At 48.9% G+C, this 17,253-nt stretch overlaps 1 protein-coding gene across 2 annotated transcripts in view; it reads left to right on the top strand.

Moving 5' to 3' along the window:
- Positions 1-4,088: 4,088 nt before the first annotated feature.
- RCOR1 (REST corepressor 1) overlaps positions 4,089-17,253 on the top strand; it is a 137,234-nt gene continuing 124,069 nt past the window's right edge. For both annotated transcript variants that reach the window (XM_032179769.2, XM_058429657.1), the window contains exons 1-2: positions 4,089-4,613; positions 4,699-4,758. In XM_032179769.2, coding sequence (XP_032035660.1) covers positions 4,334-4,613; positions 4,699-4,758 — 340 coding nt within the window. In that variant the 5' untranslated portion in view covers positions 4,089-4,333. The remainder of the gene's footprint in view (positions 4,614-4,698; positions 4,759-17,253) is intronic.

The following is a 17,253-nucleotide window of genomic DNA, read 5'->3' as shown; positions in this document are numbered from 1 at the left end:
TTATAAGCGAGTGCCACCCCACCTGGTGTTAAAGGTTAATTTAAATAAAGATGTAATTACCAGCTCTGGTTCATGGTCTCCAGAATTCTATCCATGGATTCCAGGTTCAGAACTCTTAGGATGGCTAAAATTCCTGCCTGAAGTCTCAGTTTTCCAATAGTCCTTTGGGGGCTTGAAACCTCCCAGGAATGGCTTTAGGGTGTTTTCCTGACACTTCCCAGCCCTGGCCCATACCCTGCCCTCTGCCTGGCTCCATTCTTGGGGAAGGAATTCCTTGCCAAGCAGAATTTTCTAACAAGCCCAAATACGGTAATAATAATAATTAGCAGCAGGAAGAGCTATAAACACTGGGGTAGGAAAGCCTGTACCTGTCTCTCCTTTTCCTGATCCCTTCCCTTCATTCCTGAACTGAAGGAGACTGAGCCCCTTTGGGCTTTGGTGACTCCATCACTGGGGTATGTTCATCTGATGGTTGATTTTGCTGTACCAGGTACTTCCTTTCTCATTTTCTAATCATTTTATAACACATGCTGACTCTTTTCCCTTCCCTTCTCCTTTTCCTGGGAAAATACAATGAATAAATAAACATCGATAGTGAAAATTAAAACAAAATTATAAACACTGTATGTTTAGCATCAGACCAAGCATCGTGTGGACACCCTTGCCCCTGGCCACCCCAGAATCCCTGGGGCCACTCTGGCCTTGGTTAAGAGGCTCCGTAGATCCTGGCTTAGCTGTGCCCCGGCTCCTCCCCTCACATCATCCCTGACTCTAGGAAGATATTTCACCTCTGGGTGCCTCAGCTTTCTCATCTATAAGGGTGGGGGATGAGATGGTCATAGTTTTTTGTTTGTTTTTAGGGTGGGGGACGAGATGGTCATAGTGTCATAGTTTTTGTTTTTGTTTTATACAGACGAGATCTCGCTATGTCAGTGGGCGCCATGGCTCAAGCCTGTAATCCCAGCACTTTGGGAGTCCGAGGCGGGAGGATCACAAGGCCAGGAGTTCAAGACCAGCCTGGCCAATATGGTGAAACCCCATCTCTACTAAAAATACAAAAATGAGCCGGGTGTAGTGGCGGGTGCCTGTAATCCTAGCTACTCGGGAGGCTGAGGCAGAGGTTGCAGTGAGCCGAGATCGTGCCACTGGACTCCAGCCTGGGCAACACAGTGAGACTCCGTCTCAAAAAAAATTAATAAAAGGAAAAAGGCAAGGAGGAATCCCAACGATGACAGGTTGAAAGCTGCAGAGGAGACTGATGGGGAGTGACCTGAGGTAGCAGGACCAGGTGAACTGGAATCCCCAGCTCCAGATAAGTGAGGGTTTCCAGGAGGAGGAGTGGTCGACTCAGCTGCTGCTGAGAAGCTCAGCGAGACCAAGAAGTGACCCCCGGATTGGGCAGCGGAGAAGTTGTAGGTTACCTTAGCAGCAGTTAAGGGGTGGGGACGCAGCCCTGCTGGGTGGGGTGATGAGAGGCTGGGACGGGAAGGGGTGGAGGAGGCGAGTGTAGGGAAGTCTACGGAAATGTCTGAGGGGAGGGAGAAATGGCCAGAGGCAGGACAGGGTTTGGGGGCAGGAGTCGGTCCAGAGTGAGGCTGATGGCACAGAAAAGCCTCGAGGGGAGGGCAGCGGGAGGGGGTCCTAGGCCTGAGGAGGACGTGAGTACCCGACAGGGAAGTCTGTCTGTCTGGGGACTGGGAGAGGAGAAAGATCCTGAAGGCTTTCGTTTTTCTCTGAAGAATGAGGTAAGGCCACGGGCTAGGAGCCCAGGCAGAAGGGGCTGTGGGAGGTGTAAGGAGAGGGGAGCACGCATGAGGTCTCACTTTCAGAGTGGGAGTCTCACCGAAAAACATGGTAGGGCTGCCGGCTTTGTGGATGTGTTAGAAGTGTGGGATCACAAATTCCCAATCCCAGGGCTGTGTGTGGAGCCCTCTCCCCAAGCGATGGGAAGGCGAGTGTCCTTAAGGTTGGGGTTCCCTATGCTGGAAGGATGGACTCTATTACAGTCCATCAGACCAGGAGGTAGGAACTGTTTTCTGTATTTTACGGTTGGTAAACCTGAGAGCTTCAGGCCAATACAGTATCCGTGTAGCATTAGGGTCAGACAAAATAGAACAGGGCCTGGCACATGTTAAGTGTTAATATTCGTTGGAAAAAGAAAAAAAAAAAAAAAAAGAATGCTTGTAAAGTCCACTGCTGCGCCCCTACTGGTAGCCCAGCCTGGCCTCAGCCTTGGGGGCTGGCGAGTGGAGAGGGTGGCCTTGTGTGCTCTGCTATCCCTGTTGCCTTAATGACCCAGTATCACCTTTGTGCCCTTGTAGGTTGATCCTTCTAGTCCGGTGGCTGAACTTTGTAGACACCAAGCGAGCGGGGCAGCGTGTTCTGGACCTCATTCCTCACACAAGGCTCACCTCGGGATGAGTCAGAGGCCTTAGCCAGTGGCCCAGCCCCGGGAATGCCACCCTGGTTCTGTACCCTGCCCAGGCCAGCTGACAGGGTGTATCGGGGCACACACCTGCAGCATCCAGGGCTCTCCAACGAGAGGGACGTCCTTTAGAGGACAGTCTAAGAACTGCGACCCTGAACTTGGTGGGGGAAGGGCTTCTATACCAGGAGGGCTCCCAGCCCTGTTTCTTAAAGGCCATTTAAGCAGAAGTGAACGTGGTCTCTTCAATAAAGTTAATAATGGTTCATGCTGCAGAAAATGTTCAAGAGAAAACCCTGCTTATTTATTCAGGCTTTAAAACCATAAAACTCTCAAATTCTCCCTGTAGCTATTTATATCCAGAGCTAGTCCCCATATTAAGCTCAGGTTTGAAGTAACTTAAAAGAAAAATAGCCATCCCTGCTTTAAAAAGATTTCCCGTATAGACCTCCACTGGTCTAATTCCGAAGGACGCGTAGTTTCGGGGTTGGCTGGGTGTAGGGCACCGGGACCTCCAAGGCAGTTACACCCCTCAGCCTCCCAACAGCTGTACGGATGCCCGGTGGTACCCCTCCAGGGCAGCAGCTCTCAGGCTAGCCTCAGCCGACCCCACCCGCCCGCACCCCGTGTTCTCCCTCAGGGGGGTGCCGGGGGCAGTGGGGAGGCGGTGCGGGCGGCAGATCCGGAAAAGTGGCTGCCCTCGCCCCGGAGGAAGTTGACCCTCCTCCCGTGCCGAGAGCTTGGGATGAAAATAGCTTCTTCCTCTTTACCCTTCCTGGACCCCCGCCCCAGAACGACTGGGCCCCTTCATTCATCTTTCAGCGGCCACCCCGGAGGCTTGGGCGTCCCCACGCCGGGACTCTGTGCCCCGGGGGCCCACGGGGACCCTCCCTTGGGCCTTTGCCGCGGCGGCGCGCCCCGCACCCAGGCCACCCCGGGGACCCAAGCCTCCCCCACCCAATTAGCGGGCAGCATCGCGGACCCGAGTCCCCACGCGGCTCGCGCCAAGGGAGGCGGCAGCCTGGGAAGCCCGTCCCCCGCGCCGCGGCCCCCGCCCCCGCCAGCCCCGCGTCCCCTGGGAAAGGCGGGGGCGCAGCGAGTTTCCCCCAATTAGTTTCCTCTTTGTATGGAGTCTTAGCGCGCCCGTACCCCTCCGCGCAGCGGAAAGTAGTCCCGGCCCGGCGCTCCGCGGCTTTCCAGCGCCAGTCACATTTTACTTTGAGAAGTCGACGGGACTCTCAGCAGGGTCCCTCGGAGGGGGGCCAGAGGCCGCGGGAGGCGTGCGCGGGCAGCAGGGGCGGGGGCCGCGGCCAAGGGGAGGGGGCGGGGAGGACCGCGAACTCCTCGCCGCTGCCAGGAGAGATGGATCATGGGGCGTAGGGAGATGGCAAACCTCAAACCACGTACGGCGGGCGATACGCGTCAACCGAACCTCGCCAACGGAAGCCCGGAGCCGCCCCTCCCCGCTCCCCCGCCCCGCCGCCCCGGACGGACGGGCGCGCGGAGCCAACCCGGCTGCCGCTCGCTGTCCAAATCCCACCAGAGCCAATGGGAGCGCGAGGGGGGCGGAGCCATTCGCGTCAGTTGGGCTGCGAGCCCCCCTCCCCCGGCGCCCCTGCAGGCCCCGCCCCTGCCTCCTCCCCTCTCCGCTCGGTGCTCCCGGAGTAGTTGGTGCCAGTGAAGTGAGGGCGGCGATGAGAGCGAAAGTTGCGCTCGGCTCGTCGCTGGGGGCTTGAAGCGGCTCTGCGCTCTGCCTCTTTGGGCCTCCCCCGACTCGGACTCGCGCCCGTGGGCTCCCGTAGCGCCCGCCCGGGCCCGCGCCGGCCCCGCGCCCCCTCCCCCGTCTCGGCGCCCCCTCCTCAGGAGCCGCGGGTCCCCGCCACTTTCGCACGGCCCCGGCCCCCGCCGATGCCGGCCATGGTGGAGAAGGGCCCCGAGGTCTCAGGGAAGCGGAGAGGGAGGAACAACGCGGCCGCCTCCGCCTCCGCCGCCGCCTCCGCCGCCTCGGCCGCCTGCGCCTCGCCAGCCGCCACTGCCGCCTCGGGCGCCGCCGCCTCCTCAGCCTCGGCCGCCGCCGCCCCCAATAATGGCCAGAATAAAAGTTTGGCGGCGGCGGCGCCCAATGGCAACAGCAGCAGCAACTCCTGGGAGGAAGGCAGCTCGGGCTCGTCCAGCGACGAGGAGCACGGTAGGTGGCAGCCGCCCCCGCGGCCCCGGGCCCCGCGCCCCGCGCCCCGCGCCGCGCTGACCGCCGTGTTCTGCTTCTCCCGCAGGTGGCGGTGGCATGAGGGTCGGACCCCAGTACCAGGCGGTGGTGCCCGACTTCGACCCCGGTGAGTAGCGGCTTTGGCCGGCTGGCGGCGGGGATGAGCGGGAGCCCCGGGTCCCCGGCGAGCCCGAGGGGGCGGGAGCCCGCCGACAACTTTCTTTTTGTGTGTGCGTTCGCCCTGCTGTCCGTGGGGAGAACAGCAGGGCGAGGACGAGGAGGCGCACACGCACACGAGTGTTCTGCAAAGGTGCCTCTGCACCCGGGGGAGGCCAGGTCGCCCCTAGCAGGGCCGGCGCCGCTGCCCCCTTGCGCCTCCGAGGACTGCGGGTGGCGTCGGAGGCGGCCACACCTGGCCTGGGGGCCCTGGGGGTCCCTGCGTCCAGGTGAGCTGCGCCTCGGCCAGGGGTAAGGGTGGCAGTGCTGGAGAGTTAGCGTCCTGCGAGCGCCCCGGACTTAGGAGGTCCCCAGAGACCTCTTTCTCGGACCCCTTCCCAAAGGCTGCTCCCCACGCCTTTGCTCCTCCTCCCAGCCTCTGGGCTCTTGCAGGCTCCTGACTCCCATCCAGAAGGCGAGTAGAAGAACGACCCCCCAAAATCAGTCAATAAAAGAAGTGTGTTTTCCAGAGGGCGCCTGCCTGGGGAAGAGAGTCGCGCGTGTGGCAGTTTGATTTTAGGACCTATTTGTAAATGTGTGTATTTCCTTTTTTTTTTTGGAGGAAGAGATTATGAAATTGAGAACCATCAGAAGCTTTAGCCTAACAAATGCTTTTCACCTACAAGAAAGCCTTGCACCCTAGAATGGAACACTTACTTCCCTGGCTGCTGTTCTGTGTAGAAGCAAATTTAAAGTGGTACAAGAAAAAAAATCCAATCAGACAAAGGAATTCGTCAGATTTTAATGCATGAGATTCTAGCCAGTGTCTGTATGAGACTGTCTTTAAAGGTTGTTGATGTGGAAAATGTTTGAAAGAACGTAGGATTTATTTCAGGAATAAAATTCAAAAGAGCATCTTGTAAAGCTGGAGTTAACAATCCTCCCTGGTTGGAAGGCTTTAGAGCTGGGGTTCTTTATGTAGGTTATACCACTAGTTTATTTGAAAAGATAAATGCATACATGTTTTTTCCTTGGAAACAAGACTCCAGAAAATTGCAATGATCTAGTCCTTGAGAAAGGTGATTGCTCTCAAGCTGTTATTAAGGTACTAAACTGCACTTTGAAGTGAAAATACATAGAGGTCCTAGGTGAGCTCTCGGACACTCTGGAAATAAATGACTTCCTAAATTGGCCTTCTAAATTTCGATTTGTTGACGTAAATCTGTTAAATTTATTTGTCTAGTACTCGCATTCATGTTAGTGTTTTTGATAGTTTCCTCTTCTCCCCAATTTTTTTTTTTTTTTTTTGGTAGTCACTTCTCATTTATGAGTGACAGGATAGAACTAGGTGGCCAGGCTATTTCTCTTGTATGCTTGGCTCCTCCGTTCCTTGGTTGGCCACCAGGGGAAGCATACTGTTTCTTGGTTACAGTTGACCCTGTCTTCATTTTGTAGGTCAAGTCTATCTTTGCTTTAAAACACGGAACATTAAGCTTGTCACCAAATTTTCCTAATGTATTATTTTTAAAAATCGACTTCCACAAATCTCTGAGTAAGTTGGTAGGCTTTTTGATACATTTTTGTTAACATAAATTTTGAAAACTTTATGTAGATGAGTTGGATGTGACTAAGGAAAAGCATATTTGTCAGCAACGGGAATTAGATTTCTGACATTCATCGAAATATTGATGTCAGCTCTACATTGTTAGTAACGAGTTTGACTTCTTTGGAGTTGTACTTTTCTTTGAAGTTGTACTTTTCTTTGAAACAGCAAATATAATATTTTGAACTGTCTTTGGGCTTTTTGTTGGAATAGATATGAGCATAAACTTGCTAGCGACCAGCTATTCTAAAATGGAAAACATTTATCAGATTGCAGTAGCTCACACCTGTAGTCCCAACACTTGGGGAGGCCAAGGCTGAAGGATCTCTGGAGCTCAGGAGTTGGAGACCAGCCTGGGCAACGTAGTCAGACTCCGTCTCTACAACAAATAAAAAAATTAGCTGGGCATGGTGGCATGTGCCTGTAGTTTCAGCTACTTGGGGGGCTGAGGCTGGAGGATCTCTGGGAGGTCAAGGCTGCAGTGAGCAGTGATCTGGGCATTGCACTCCAGCCTGGGTGACAGAGTGAGACCCTGTCTCAAAAACAAAAAGGAAAACATCTAACTGTTCTGCTGCATAGTCTTGCTGCCAATTGGTTGAGTCTTGATATTAAAATTTCCAAATTTTTTTTTTTTTGAGACGGAGTCTCGCTCTGTCCCTCAGGCTGGAGTGCAGTGGCGTGATCTTGGCTCACTGCAAGCTCCGCCTGCCGGGTTCACACCATTCTCCTCCCTCAGCCTCCCGAGTAGCTGGGATTACAGGCGCCCACCAACACGCCTGGCTAATTTTTTGTATTTTTAGTAGAGACGGGGTTTCACCTTGTTAGCCAGGATGGTCTTGATCTCCTGACCTAGTGATCCACCTGTCTCGGCCTCCCATAGTGCTGGGATTACAGGCGTGAGCCACCGTGCCCGGCCCCAAATTTCTTCATTTTGTGTTTGTTTTAATCTGGAAAGGAATCTAACTGGTGTAGTAATTTCAAACCTTGTTTTGCCAACCTGAGCAAGGGGACACAGTCCTAGATATGGCAGAAAATTGAGACTTTACTATTTCCTAGTGGTTTTTTATGTGTCTTCTCATTTAACTCAAAAGCTTAAGGGGAAGGAAGACTTCTATTTTAGAATAGAAATGATACAACATTTTTTTTTTTTTTTTTTTTGAGATGGAGTTTCACTCTTGTTGCCCAGGGTGGAGTGCAATGGCGTGATCAGGGCTCACTGCATCTCTGCCTCCTGGGTTCAAGCAATTCTCCTGCCTCACCCTCCTAAGTAGCTGGGATTACAGGCATGCGCCACCATGCCTGGCTAATTTTTTGTATTTTTAGTAGAGACAGGGTTTCTCTATGTTGGTCAAGCTGGTCTGGAACTCCTGAACTCAGGTGATCCACCCACCTCAGCCTTCCAAAGTACTGGGATTACAGGGGTGAGCCACCGTGCCCAGCCAACATGTTTGTTTTATGGCAAAATTCTTTCTTAGCTCTTTAAGACTTAAGACAGGTTCTTTCCATGACTGCAACTTAAGAGTAGTGAATTGAGTAATAAATTAAGAATTGAGAGTTTGATCCTTACTAGTTTTTATTTCCTTCTCCTACTTGTTTTCTTTTTCTTTTTTTTTTTTTTTTTTTGAGACCAAGTCTCACTCTGTCGCCCCGGCTGGAGTGCAGTGGCACGATCTTGGCTCACTGCAACCTCCACCTCTGAGGTTCAAGTGATTCTCCTGCCTCGGCCTCCCGAGTAGCTGGGATCACAGGTGCCCACCACCACGCCCAACTAATTTTTGTGTTTTTAGTAGAGATGCGGTTTCACCATGTTGGCCAGGCTGGTCTCAAACTCTTTGCCTCAGGTGATCTCCCTGCCTTGTCCTTTCAAAGTGCTGGGATTACAGGCGTGACCCACTGCACCTGCCCCTCCCCCCACCTTTTTTTTTTTTTTTTTGAGACGAGTCTTGATCTGGTGTCCAGGCTGGAGTACAATGGCACAATCTTGACTCACTGCAACCTCCATCTCCCAGGTTCAAACGATTCTCCTGCCTCAGCCTCCCAAGTAGCTGGAACTACAGGTGCATGCCACCATGCCTGGCTAATTTTTGTGTTTTTAGTAGAGACGGGGGTTTCTCCATGTTGGCCAGGCTGGTCTTGAACTCCTGACCTCAGGTGATCCACCCACCTTGGCCTCCCAAAGTTCTGGGATTTCTGGCGTGAGCCACTGCGCCCGGCCTTTTTTTTTTTTTTTTTTTTTTGAGATGGAGTCTTTCTCTGTTGCACAGGCTGGAGTGCAGTGGCACAGTCAGCTCACACAGCCTCCGCCTCCCGGGTTCAAGCAGTTCTCCTGCCTCAGCCTCCTAAGTAGCTGGGATTACAGGCATGTGCCACTATGTCTGGCTAATTTTGGTATTTTTGCAATTTTTTTTTTTTTTTGAGATGGAGATTTTTCTCTTGTTGCTCAGGCTGGGGTGCAATGGCACGATCTCGGCTCACCCCAACCTCCATCTCCGGGTTCAAGCGATTCTCCTGCCTCAGCCTCCCGAGTAGCTGGGATTACAGGCATGGGCCATCACCATGCCCGGCTAATTTTGTATTTTTAATAGGGATGGGGTTTCTCCATGTTGGTCAGGCTGGTCGTGAACTCCTGACCTCAGGTGATTTGCCTGCCTTGGCCTCTCAAAGTGCTGGGATTACAGGCGTGAGCCACTGCGCGGCCCTAATTTTGGTATTTTTGGTAGAGATGGGTTTCACCATGTTGGCCAGGCTGGTCTCGAACTCCTGACCTCAGGTGATCCACTCACCTCGGCCTCCCGAAGTATTGGGATTACAGGTGTGAGCCACTGTGCCCGGCCTGATTTTTTTGTCAGATTTGACTTATTTGCAGTATGCCAGCTTGACCCTATTTAGGTTTGAAAGCAAATGGTTGGAGCTAAGACTATCTGATATTTCCTATACGGTTCAAAGGAAGATTTAATTCTGTCATCCCTTACAAAGAGTGAATGAGGTGGATAGAGCACATTAGTCCTAAAATCCTGATTCAGTTCTTTGTTTTTTTTTTTGAGTCGGAGTCTCGCTCTGTTGTCCAGGCTGGAGTGCAGTGGCGTGATCTTGGCTCACTGCAAGCTCCGCATCCTGGGTTCATGCCATTCTCCTGCCTCAGCCTCCAGAGTAGCTGGGACTACAGGCACCCGCCACCACGTCTGGCTAATTTTTTTGTATTTTAAGTAGAGATGAGGTTTCACCATGTTAGCCAGGATGGTCTCAATCTCCTGACCTCGTGATCTGCCCGCCTTGGCCTCCCGAAGTGCTGGGATTACAGGCGTGAGCCACCGCACCCGGCCCTGATTCAGTTCTTATAAAATAATTAATACCTGGACTAGATCGGTGCAGTGTGGCATTGCTTGGTAGTTAGAATACCATTTGTGTTTACACTGAAATAAAGAGTTTTACCAACTTTTAAAGAGTTAAAAAAAAAGTTAAAAATCTAAGTGCAGCCCTACACTTTTAACTTAGGCTTTGTTCTTACATGTGTTGTCCAGACTGCCTTTCCATGCTGTCTGCTGTAGACTATGCTGAGTTGTCATTGGTTTCTTTTAATATTCAGTAGTTACAGAATAATAGGGTAAGAGGGAGGATGCTTATCTATCCTACCTCTGGTTAGTTCTTTCCTATATTAGCAAAGCATCACTTATTTTGAAATGAATAATGTTTTTCTTTCCTTTTTTTTTTTTTTTTGAGATAGGGTCACACTCTGTCACCAGTATAGTGGTGTGATCATGGCGGCAGTGAACTTGAACCTCCTGGGCACACGCCATTCTCCCACCTTTGCCTCCCAAGTAGCTGGGACTACAGATGTCCACTACCATGCCTGACTAGTGTTTTTGTAGTTTTTGTAGAGACAGGGTTTTGTCATGTAGTCCAGGCTGGTCTCGAACTCCTGGGCTCAAGCCATCTGCCTGCCTTGGCCTCCCAAAGTGCTAGGCTTACAGGTGTGAGCCACCGTGTTCAGCCATTATTATTACTATTTTTGATTTTAATTTTTAATTTTTATTCTCTTTATACACGTCCTTGGTGCTTCAGAGGCGTACATTGTTAAGGGTGAATATTTTTGAGATAGTGGCCCTTTAAAAAAGCAACCTTTATTTTGAATGTTTAATCCAATATATTTAATCAGATCTGAAAATTTGTGGTTGTCATTGGCTTAACTGTCACTTCAGAGTTGACTTCTGTCAGAAAACTGTGTTATGTTTTCATGTGGAATAGGTAATTTTACTGAACAGGGTGTCTTGATAACGCCTTTCATTTGTTTTCACTGGTGATTCTAGGTTCTGCTTTTTTTATGCTTTAGATCATTGTAAAAAAATAGATATATTAAAATTATGGTGAATGCTTTGTGGTTTTGTTTTTGTTTTTGAAACAAGGTCTTGCTCTGTCACACAGGCTAGAGTGCAGTGGCCTGATCTTGGCTCACTTCAACCTCTGCCTCCCAGACTCAAGTGATCCTCCCTCCTCAGCCTCATCAGTGGCTGGGAATACATGTGTGCATCACCACCCTTGAGCCCAGGCTGGTCTCGAACTCTTGTGCTCAAGCAGTCTTCCTGCCTTGGCCTCCCAAAGTGCTGGGATCACAGGCATGTGCCTGGCAATGCTTTGTGATTTATTTATTTATTTATTTATTTTAGTTTTATTTTTATTGTTTTTTTGAGACAGAGTTTTGCTCTTGTCACCCAGGCTGGAGAGCAATGGTGCGACCTTGGCTCACTACAACCTCTGCCTCCTAGGTTCAAGTGCTTCTCCTGCCTCAGCCTCCCGAGTAGCTAGGACTACAGGTGCGCGCCACCACGCCCAGCTAATTTTTGTATTCTTAGTAGAGATGATATTTCGCTGGCTGGGCATGGTGGCTCACACCTGGAATCCCAGCACTTTGGGAGGCCGAGGCAGGCGGATCACTTGAGGTCGGGAGTTCAAGACCAACCTGGCCAACATGATGAAACCGCGTCTCTACTAAAAACACAACAATTAGCTGGGCGTGGTAGTGCATGCCTGTAATCCCAGCTACTCAGAAGGCTGAGGCAGGAGAATTGCTTGAACCCGGGCTGCAAAGGTTGCAGTGAGCGTAGATGGCACCACTGCACTCCAGCCTGGGTGACAAAGTGAGACTCTGTCTCAAAAAAAAAAAGAGAGACAGGGTTTCGCCATGGTGGCCAGGCTGGTTTCGAACTCGATCTCTGGTGATTGACCCGCCTTGGCCTCCCAAAGTGCTGGGATTACAGGCTTGAGCCACCGTGCCCGGCCAAACACTGATTTAATACTAGGCAATACTTGCTTCAGGTACAGCTAAAGCCTCATTCCCGCCTTCTTTCTTCATTAATTCACAGTTGATTTATATTATTTCTGTGATAGTTTGCATCTTCTGAGAAGCAGATGGCAAGACAGAATTAGATGTGCAAGAGGTTCATTAGGGTATGCTTGTGAAGGATAAAGAGAGGAAGGAGGTGTAGGTGGCAAGAGCCTTTACACTGGAAGCATGTGTGACACCTGTGAAAGAAGAGAGGGAAGGAATGATGATTAATGATTGATAGAGGAACCTCAAACTGCAGTGCAGCTTGCAGTTCAGAGAAAATCTCAGCCAGAGTAGATTGTTAGAAGAGTCTGTTGGGCAGGAATGGTCCTTCCCTGTGAACGTCTGCTGTGTTCAGTCATTGGCTGGGAGCAGCCTAGAGTAGCCTAGCCTTGGTATGGGTGCTGTAGTAGATTCCTGGCAGCTGGGGCTGTCAGTTAACTACGCTCCTTGCAACATTTTCTCTGAAAGGGAAATCTGAGTGGCACACTCTCAAGGCTCTCAGAATTCCCATACGTGTTTTTATACTTTAATACATGTGTGTAATTCCAGCACTTTGGGAGGGTGAGGCGGGTGGATCACTTGAGATCAGGAGTTCGAGACCAGCCTGGCCAACATGGCGATCCCTGTCTCTACTAAAAATATAAAAATTAGCTGGGTGTGGTCGCGGGTACCTGTAATCCCAGCTACTTGGGAGGCTGAGGCAGGAGAATTGCTTGAGCCTGGGAGGCGGAGGTTGCAGTGAGCCGAGATGGTGCCACTGCACTCCAGACTGGACGACAGAGCGAGACTCTGTCTCAAAAAAAAAAAAAAAAGTGATAATGTTTTCTTGTTATTGTTAGTGTTTTTGTAAATGGAATAATCTATGCTATTCATGTACTTTTATGGTTTCCAAACAAGTACATGTCCACTAGCAAGGTAAACAACTTTGTTTTCACCTTATCTTCATCGTGGTGTTAGTTAGGTTATTAATTTTTTTTGAAATGCTATCCTTTAATGGCTTATAATAGCATTTTTTTCTTTTTTTTTTTTTTCTGGAGATGGAGTTTTGCTCTTGTAGCCCAGGCTAGAATGCAGTGTTGCAGTCTCCTTTCACTGTAACCTCCGCCTCGCGGGTTCAAGTGATTATCCTGCCTCAGCCTCCCGTGTAGCTAGGATTACAGGCATGTGCTACCATGGCTGGCTAATTTTAAAAAATATTTTTAGTAGAGAAGGGGTTTCACCATGCTGGCCAGGCTGGTTTTGAACTCCTGACCTCAAGTGATCTCCTGCGTCGGCCTCTCAAAGTCCTAGGATTACATGTGTGATCCACTGTGCCTGGCCTCCTTTTTTTGTAGACTTGGTAAGGTATCGTTCTGCCTCTTAGGCTGGAGTGCAATGGCATGATCACAGCACACTGCAGCCTCAGCCCCCGGGGCTCAAGTGATCCTCCTGTCTCAGTTTCCTGAGAAGCTGGGACTACAGGCATGAGCCAGTATGCCTGACTGATTCTTTTTGTAGAACCGGGTTTTGCCAAGTTGCCCAGACTGGTCTCCAACTCCTGGGCTCAACTAGTCCTTCTGCTGTGTCCTACCAAAGTGTTGGGATTACAGATATGAGTCACTGTGCCTGTAATTAAGTTTTCCAATTAATGATGAAGTTAAGTGTCTTATGTTTTTAATTTTTAAATTTTTTAAGAACTTTTTTTTCCCCTTTTTTGAGATGAGTTCTCAGTGTTGTTGCCCAGGCTGGAGTGCAGTGGCGTGATCATAGCGTACTGTAGCCTTGAACTTCTAGGGCTCAAGTGATCTTCATATATCAGTTTCCGGAGTAGTTTGGACTACATTTGTTCACCACCACACCCAGCAAAGAATGTGACAAAAAGTACTAAGTGTCTTTTAGCTAAGTATCAAAAAGAAAAGAGTGTCTTTTTATTTATTTTTTATTTGTTTTTATGTACTTTTTGAGACAGGGTCTGGCTTTGTCATCCAGGCTGGAGTGCAGTTGTGTAATTTTGGCTCCCTGCATCTTCAGCCTCTCAGGCTCAAGTAATCTTCCCACCTTGGCCTCCGGAGTAGCTGGGTTTGTAGGCTCTTGCTGCTATGCCCAGCTAATATTTGTATTTTTTGTAGAGATGGGGTTTCAGGTTTTGTTAGTCTTACCCCTGGCCCAGGAGTGTCTTTGTAAATTTTTTTTTTTTTTTTTTTTGCCACTCAGTTTCCTCCTGTGAATATATGTTTCTTTTGCTATTTTTCTTTTCTTTATTTTTTTTTTTTCCCTTAGACAAGTTCTCGCTCTGTTGCCCAGGCTGGAGTGCAGTGGCTTAATCTCAGCTCACTGCAACCTTCATCTCCTGGGCTCAGGCAATCCTCCCACCTCAGCTTCCGAGGTAGCTGGGACTGCAGGAATGTGCCACCACGCCTGGCTAATTTTTGTGTTTTTTTTGTAGAGATAGGGTTTCACCATGTTGCCTAGGCTGTTTTGCTGTTTTTCTATAGGGTGTTGGTTTTTTTGTATGGATTTGTGTGAGGTTTTTTTTTTTATGTATTTGGATATTGTTTGTTAGAATTGCACATATGTTTTTTGTTTTTTCTTTAATATTATGTGTGTTGGGGGGAGGAGGATTGAGTTTATTTGACTAGGAAGGGATAAAAATACATTCCTGATTGGAGACTGTACTCACAGACTGGTCTTGGTGTATACCCCTGATTTCTAAGATGAATGTTACTGAGAATTGACAATTTTTTTTTGTTGTTGTTCTGTTTCAACTAAGTTATTCATCTCATTTTGGCCTGCTATTAACTAGTTGACCCAAATCACAGTGCTGGATGACTTGAAAAGCTCTGATTTAATTTCTGCCTAGTATATAGTTACAGTAGCATATAGGTTAAAGGTTACAGCTTTGATCCTATAATGGTCAGTTAGTTTCCCACGAAAGGTTAAAATGCTATAGACTAAGGCCGGGCGCGGTGGCTCACGCTTGTAATCCCAGCACTTTGGGAGGCCGAGGCGGGTGGATCACGAGGTCAGGAGATCGAGACCACGGTGAAACCCCGTCTCTACTAAAAATACAAAAAATTAGCCGGGCGTGGTGGCGGGCGCCTGTAGTCCCAGCTACTCGGAGAGGCTGAGGCAGGAGAATGGCGTGAACCCGGGAGGCGGAGCTTGCAGTGAGCCGAGATCGCGCCACCGCACTCCAGCCTGGGTGACAGAGCGAGACTCCGTCTCAAAAAAAAAAAAAAAAAAGCTATAGACTAAAACTAACAGCTGTCTTAGGGATTTGCCTCTCCTTAATAAGGCAATGGGTAGTGTGTGGATAGGGAGGTACAACTTGTCATCACTAACAGAAAACCCGCGAAGGAATGATCTATCCAGGTTGCTTACTCTGTGCCAGGCTAGTTTTAACACACATCAAATCATTTGACCCTCACAGCAGTCATATGATGCAAAGTTACTATCTCCATTTTCCAGATGAGGAAACAGAGGCATTGAGAGGCTTAGTCTTATGGTTCAACCTAATAACTTGCCGTGGTAATCCAGTCCGAGAGGCCCTCAGCTGTTAGATGCACCATTATTTTGTGTTTCAATAAGAAAGGAAAAGGATCAACAAGATAGACTGTTAATTTTAAGTATTATAAGAATTCTGATTTGTAAGTATAATCAGAATTCAATTTAGTGTATTTTAGAGAGGGTCAGCCAGAATCCTCTTTAAGAGAAAACACTTAGGCCGGGTGCAGTGGCTCACTCCTGTAATCCCAGCACTTCGGGAGGTTGAGGCAGGTGGATCACCCGAGGTCAGGAATTCGAGATCAGCCTGGCCAAAATGGTGAAACTCTGTCTCTACTAAAAATACAAAAAAATTAGCTAGGCTGTAATCCCAGCACTTTGGGAGGCTGAGGCGCGAGAATTGCCTGAACCTGGGAGGTGGAGGTTATAGTGAGCCGAGATCGTGCCATTGCACTCCAGCCTGGGTGACAGAGCAATACTCCATCTCAAAAAAAAAAAAAAAAAAAAAAGAAAAAAAGAAAAAACACTTAGGAGCAAGGCTTTATTGGATCCATTAGATTAGTTGTTTCCATGTGGCCCCAGGTGTTGGGGAATTTTATGTTTAGGGTTGCCAGAGCCAACTTGTAGTCCAGTTACATTCCTCTTCTTCCTGGCAGTGAGAACACAGGTGAAACGGGAGGTAGTTAGCTTGGTTGCCTGGGGACAAATTGGACTGAGTTGCTTTATTCCTGCATGTATGTTGAAATAGTCATCTTCACAACTTAGAATATAGTTGGAGTTTTTTTAGAAGAGCCATTTCTTTTGATGGTGTGACTGAAGGCTATACATACAGTCATGTATTGCAAAACAAATGTCATTTTGGTCAAGGACAGTGGTCCCATAAGATTATAATGGAACTAAAAAATTCCTGTCGCCTAGTAACTTCACCTTGTCTATAGTGCAACAGCGTGTAGCATTACTTAGGTGTTTGTGTGGTGTTGGTGTAAACAAACACTGCACTGCCAGTCTTATAAAATCTAGCACATGGAGTTATGTATAGTACATAGTACTTGCTAATGACAATAACTGTATTACTGGTTTGTGGATTTACTATACTATGTATGGTTATTTTAGAGTGTATTCCTACTTATAAAAATTATAAGTTGGCTGTAAAACAGCCTCAGGCAGGTCCTTCAGGAGGTATTCCAGAAGGAAGGCATTGTTATTCTAGAATATGACACCTCCATGGGTCTTACTGCCTCTGAAGACCTTCCAGTGGGACAAGGTATGGAGTCGGAAGATGGTGATATTGATGATCCTGACTGTAGGCTAGGCCAATGTGTGTGTCTTTGTGGTTTTTTTCGTTTGTTTTTGAAATGGAGTCTCGCTCTGTTGCACAGGCCGGAGTCCAGTGGCATGATCTCGGCTCACTGCAACCTCTGCTTCCCTGCTTCAAGTGATTTCCTGCCTCAGCCTTGTGAATAGCTGGGATTACAGATGCGCGCCACCATGTCTGGCTAATTTTTGTATTTTTAGTAGAAATAGGGGTTCATCATGTTGGGCAGGCTGGCCTTGAACTCCTGACCTCAAGTGATCTGCCTGCTTTGGCCTCCCAAAGTGCTGGGATTACAGGCATGAGCCACCGTGCCCGGCCTAATTTTTATATTTTTAGTAGAGACGGTGTTTTGCCTTGTTGGCCAGGCTGGTCTTGAACTGCTGACCTCAGGTGATTTGCCTGTCTTGGCCTCCCACAGTGCTGGAATTACAGGTGTGAGCCACTGCAACTGACTTGACTTACACCCATACTCTCACTGAAGGTTGTAGTTCCTGCCCTGCTTTACTTTTACTGGCATAGAAGCTGCTGGGCTTGGTGTTCTGCTTTCAAACTTAGCATGGATATAGGGAGTTCAGCGGGGAGGAAGAGAAGAGTAGGTGCTTAACTGGTTTTGATCTTACTCAGTACCAGAGAGTCTTCTGGGAGCTAGTGGTATCATGTATGTCTGATTTCTTTGAGGGTGGTAGCATAGTTTTTTGAACCACCAAATCAGGTTTTAAGTTTTTTTTTTGTTTTTTTT

This window comes from Hylobates moloch, unplaced genomic scaffold (genome assembly GCF_009828535.3).
Source record: "Hylobates moloch isolate HMO894 unplaced genomic scaffold, HMol_V3 SCAFFOLD_16, whole genome shotgun sequence".
Taxonomy (NCBI): Eukaryota; Metazoa; Chordata; class Mammalia; order Primates; family Hylobatidae; genus Hylobates; species Hylobates moloch.
Note: the sequence above shows the minus strand (reverse complement) of the source record. Positions and strands in the feature narration are given on the sequence as shown.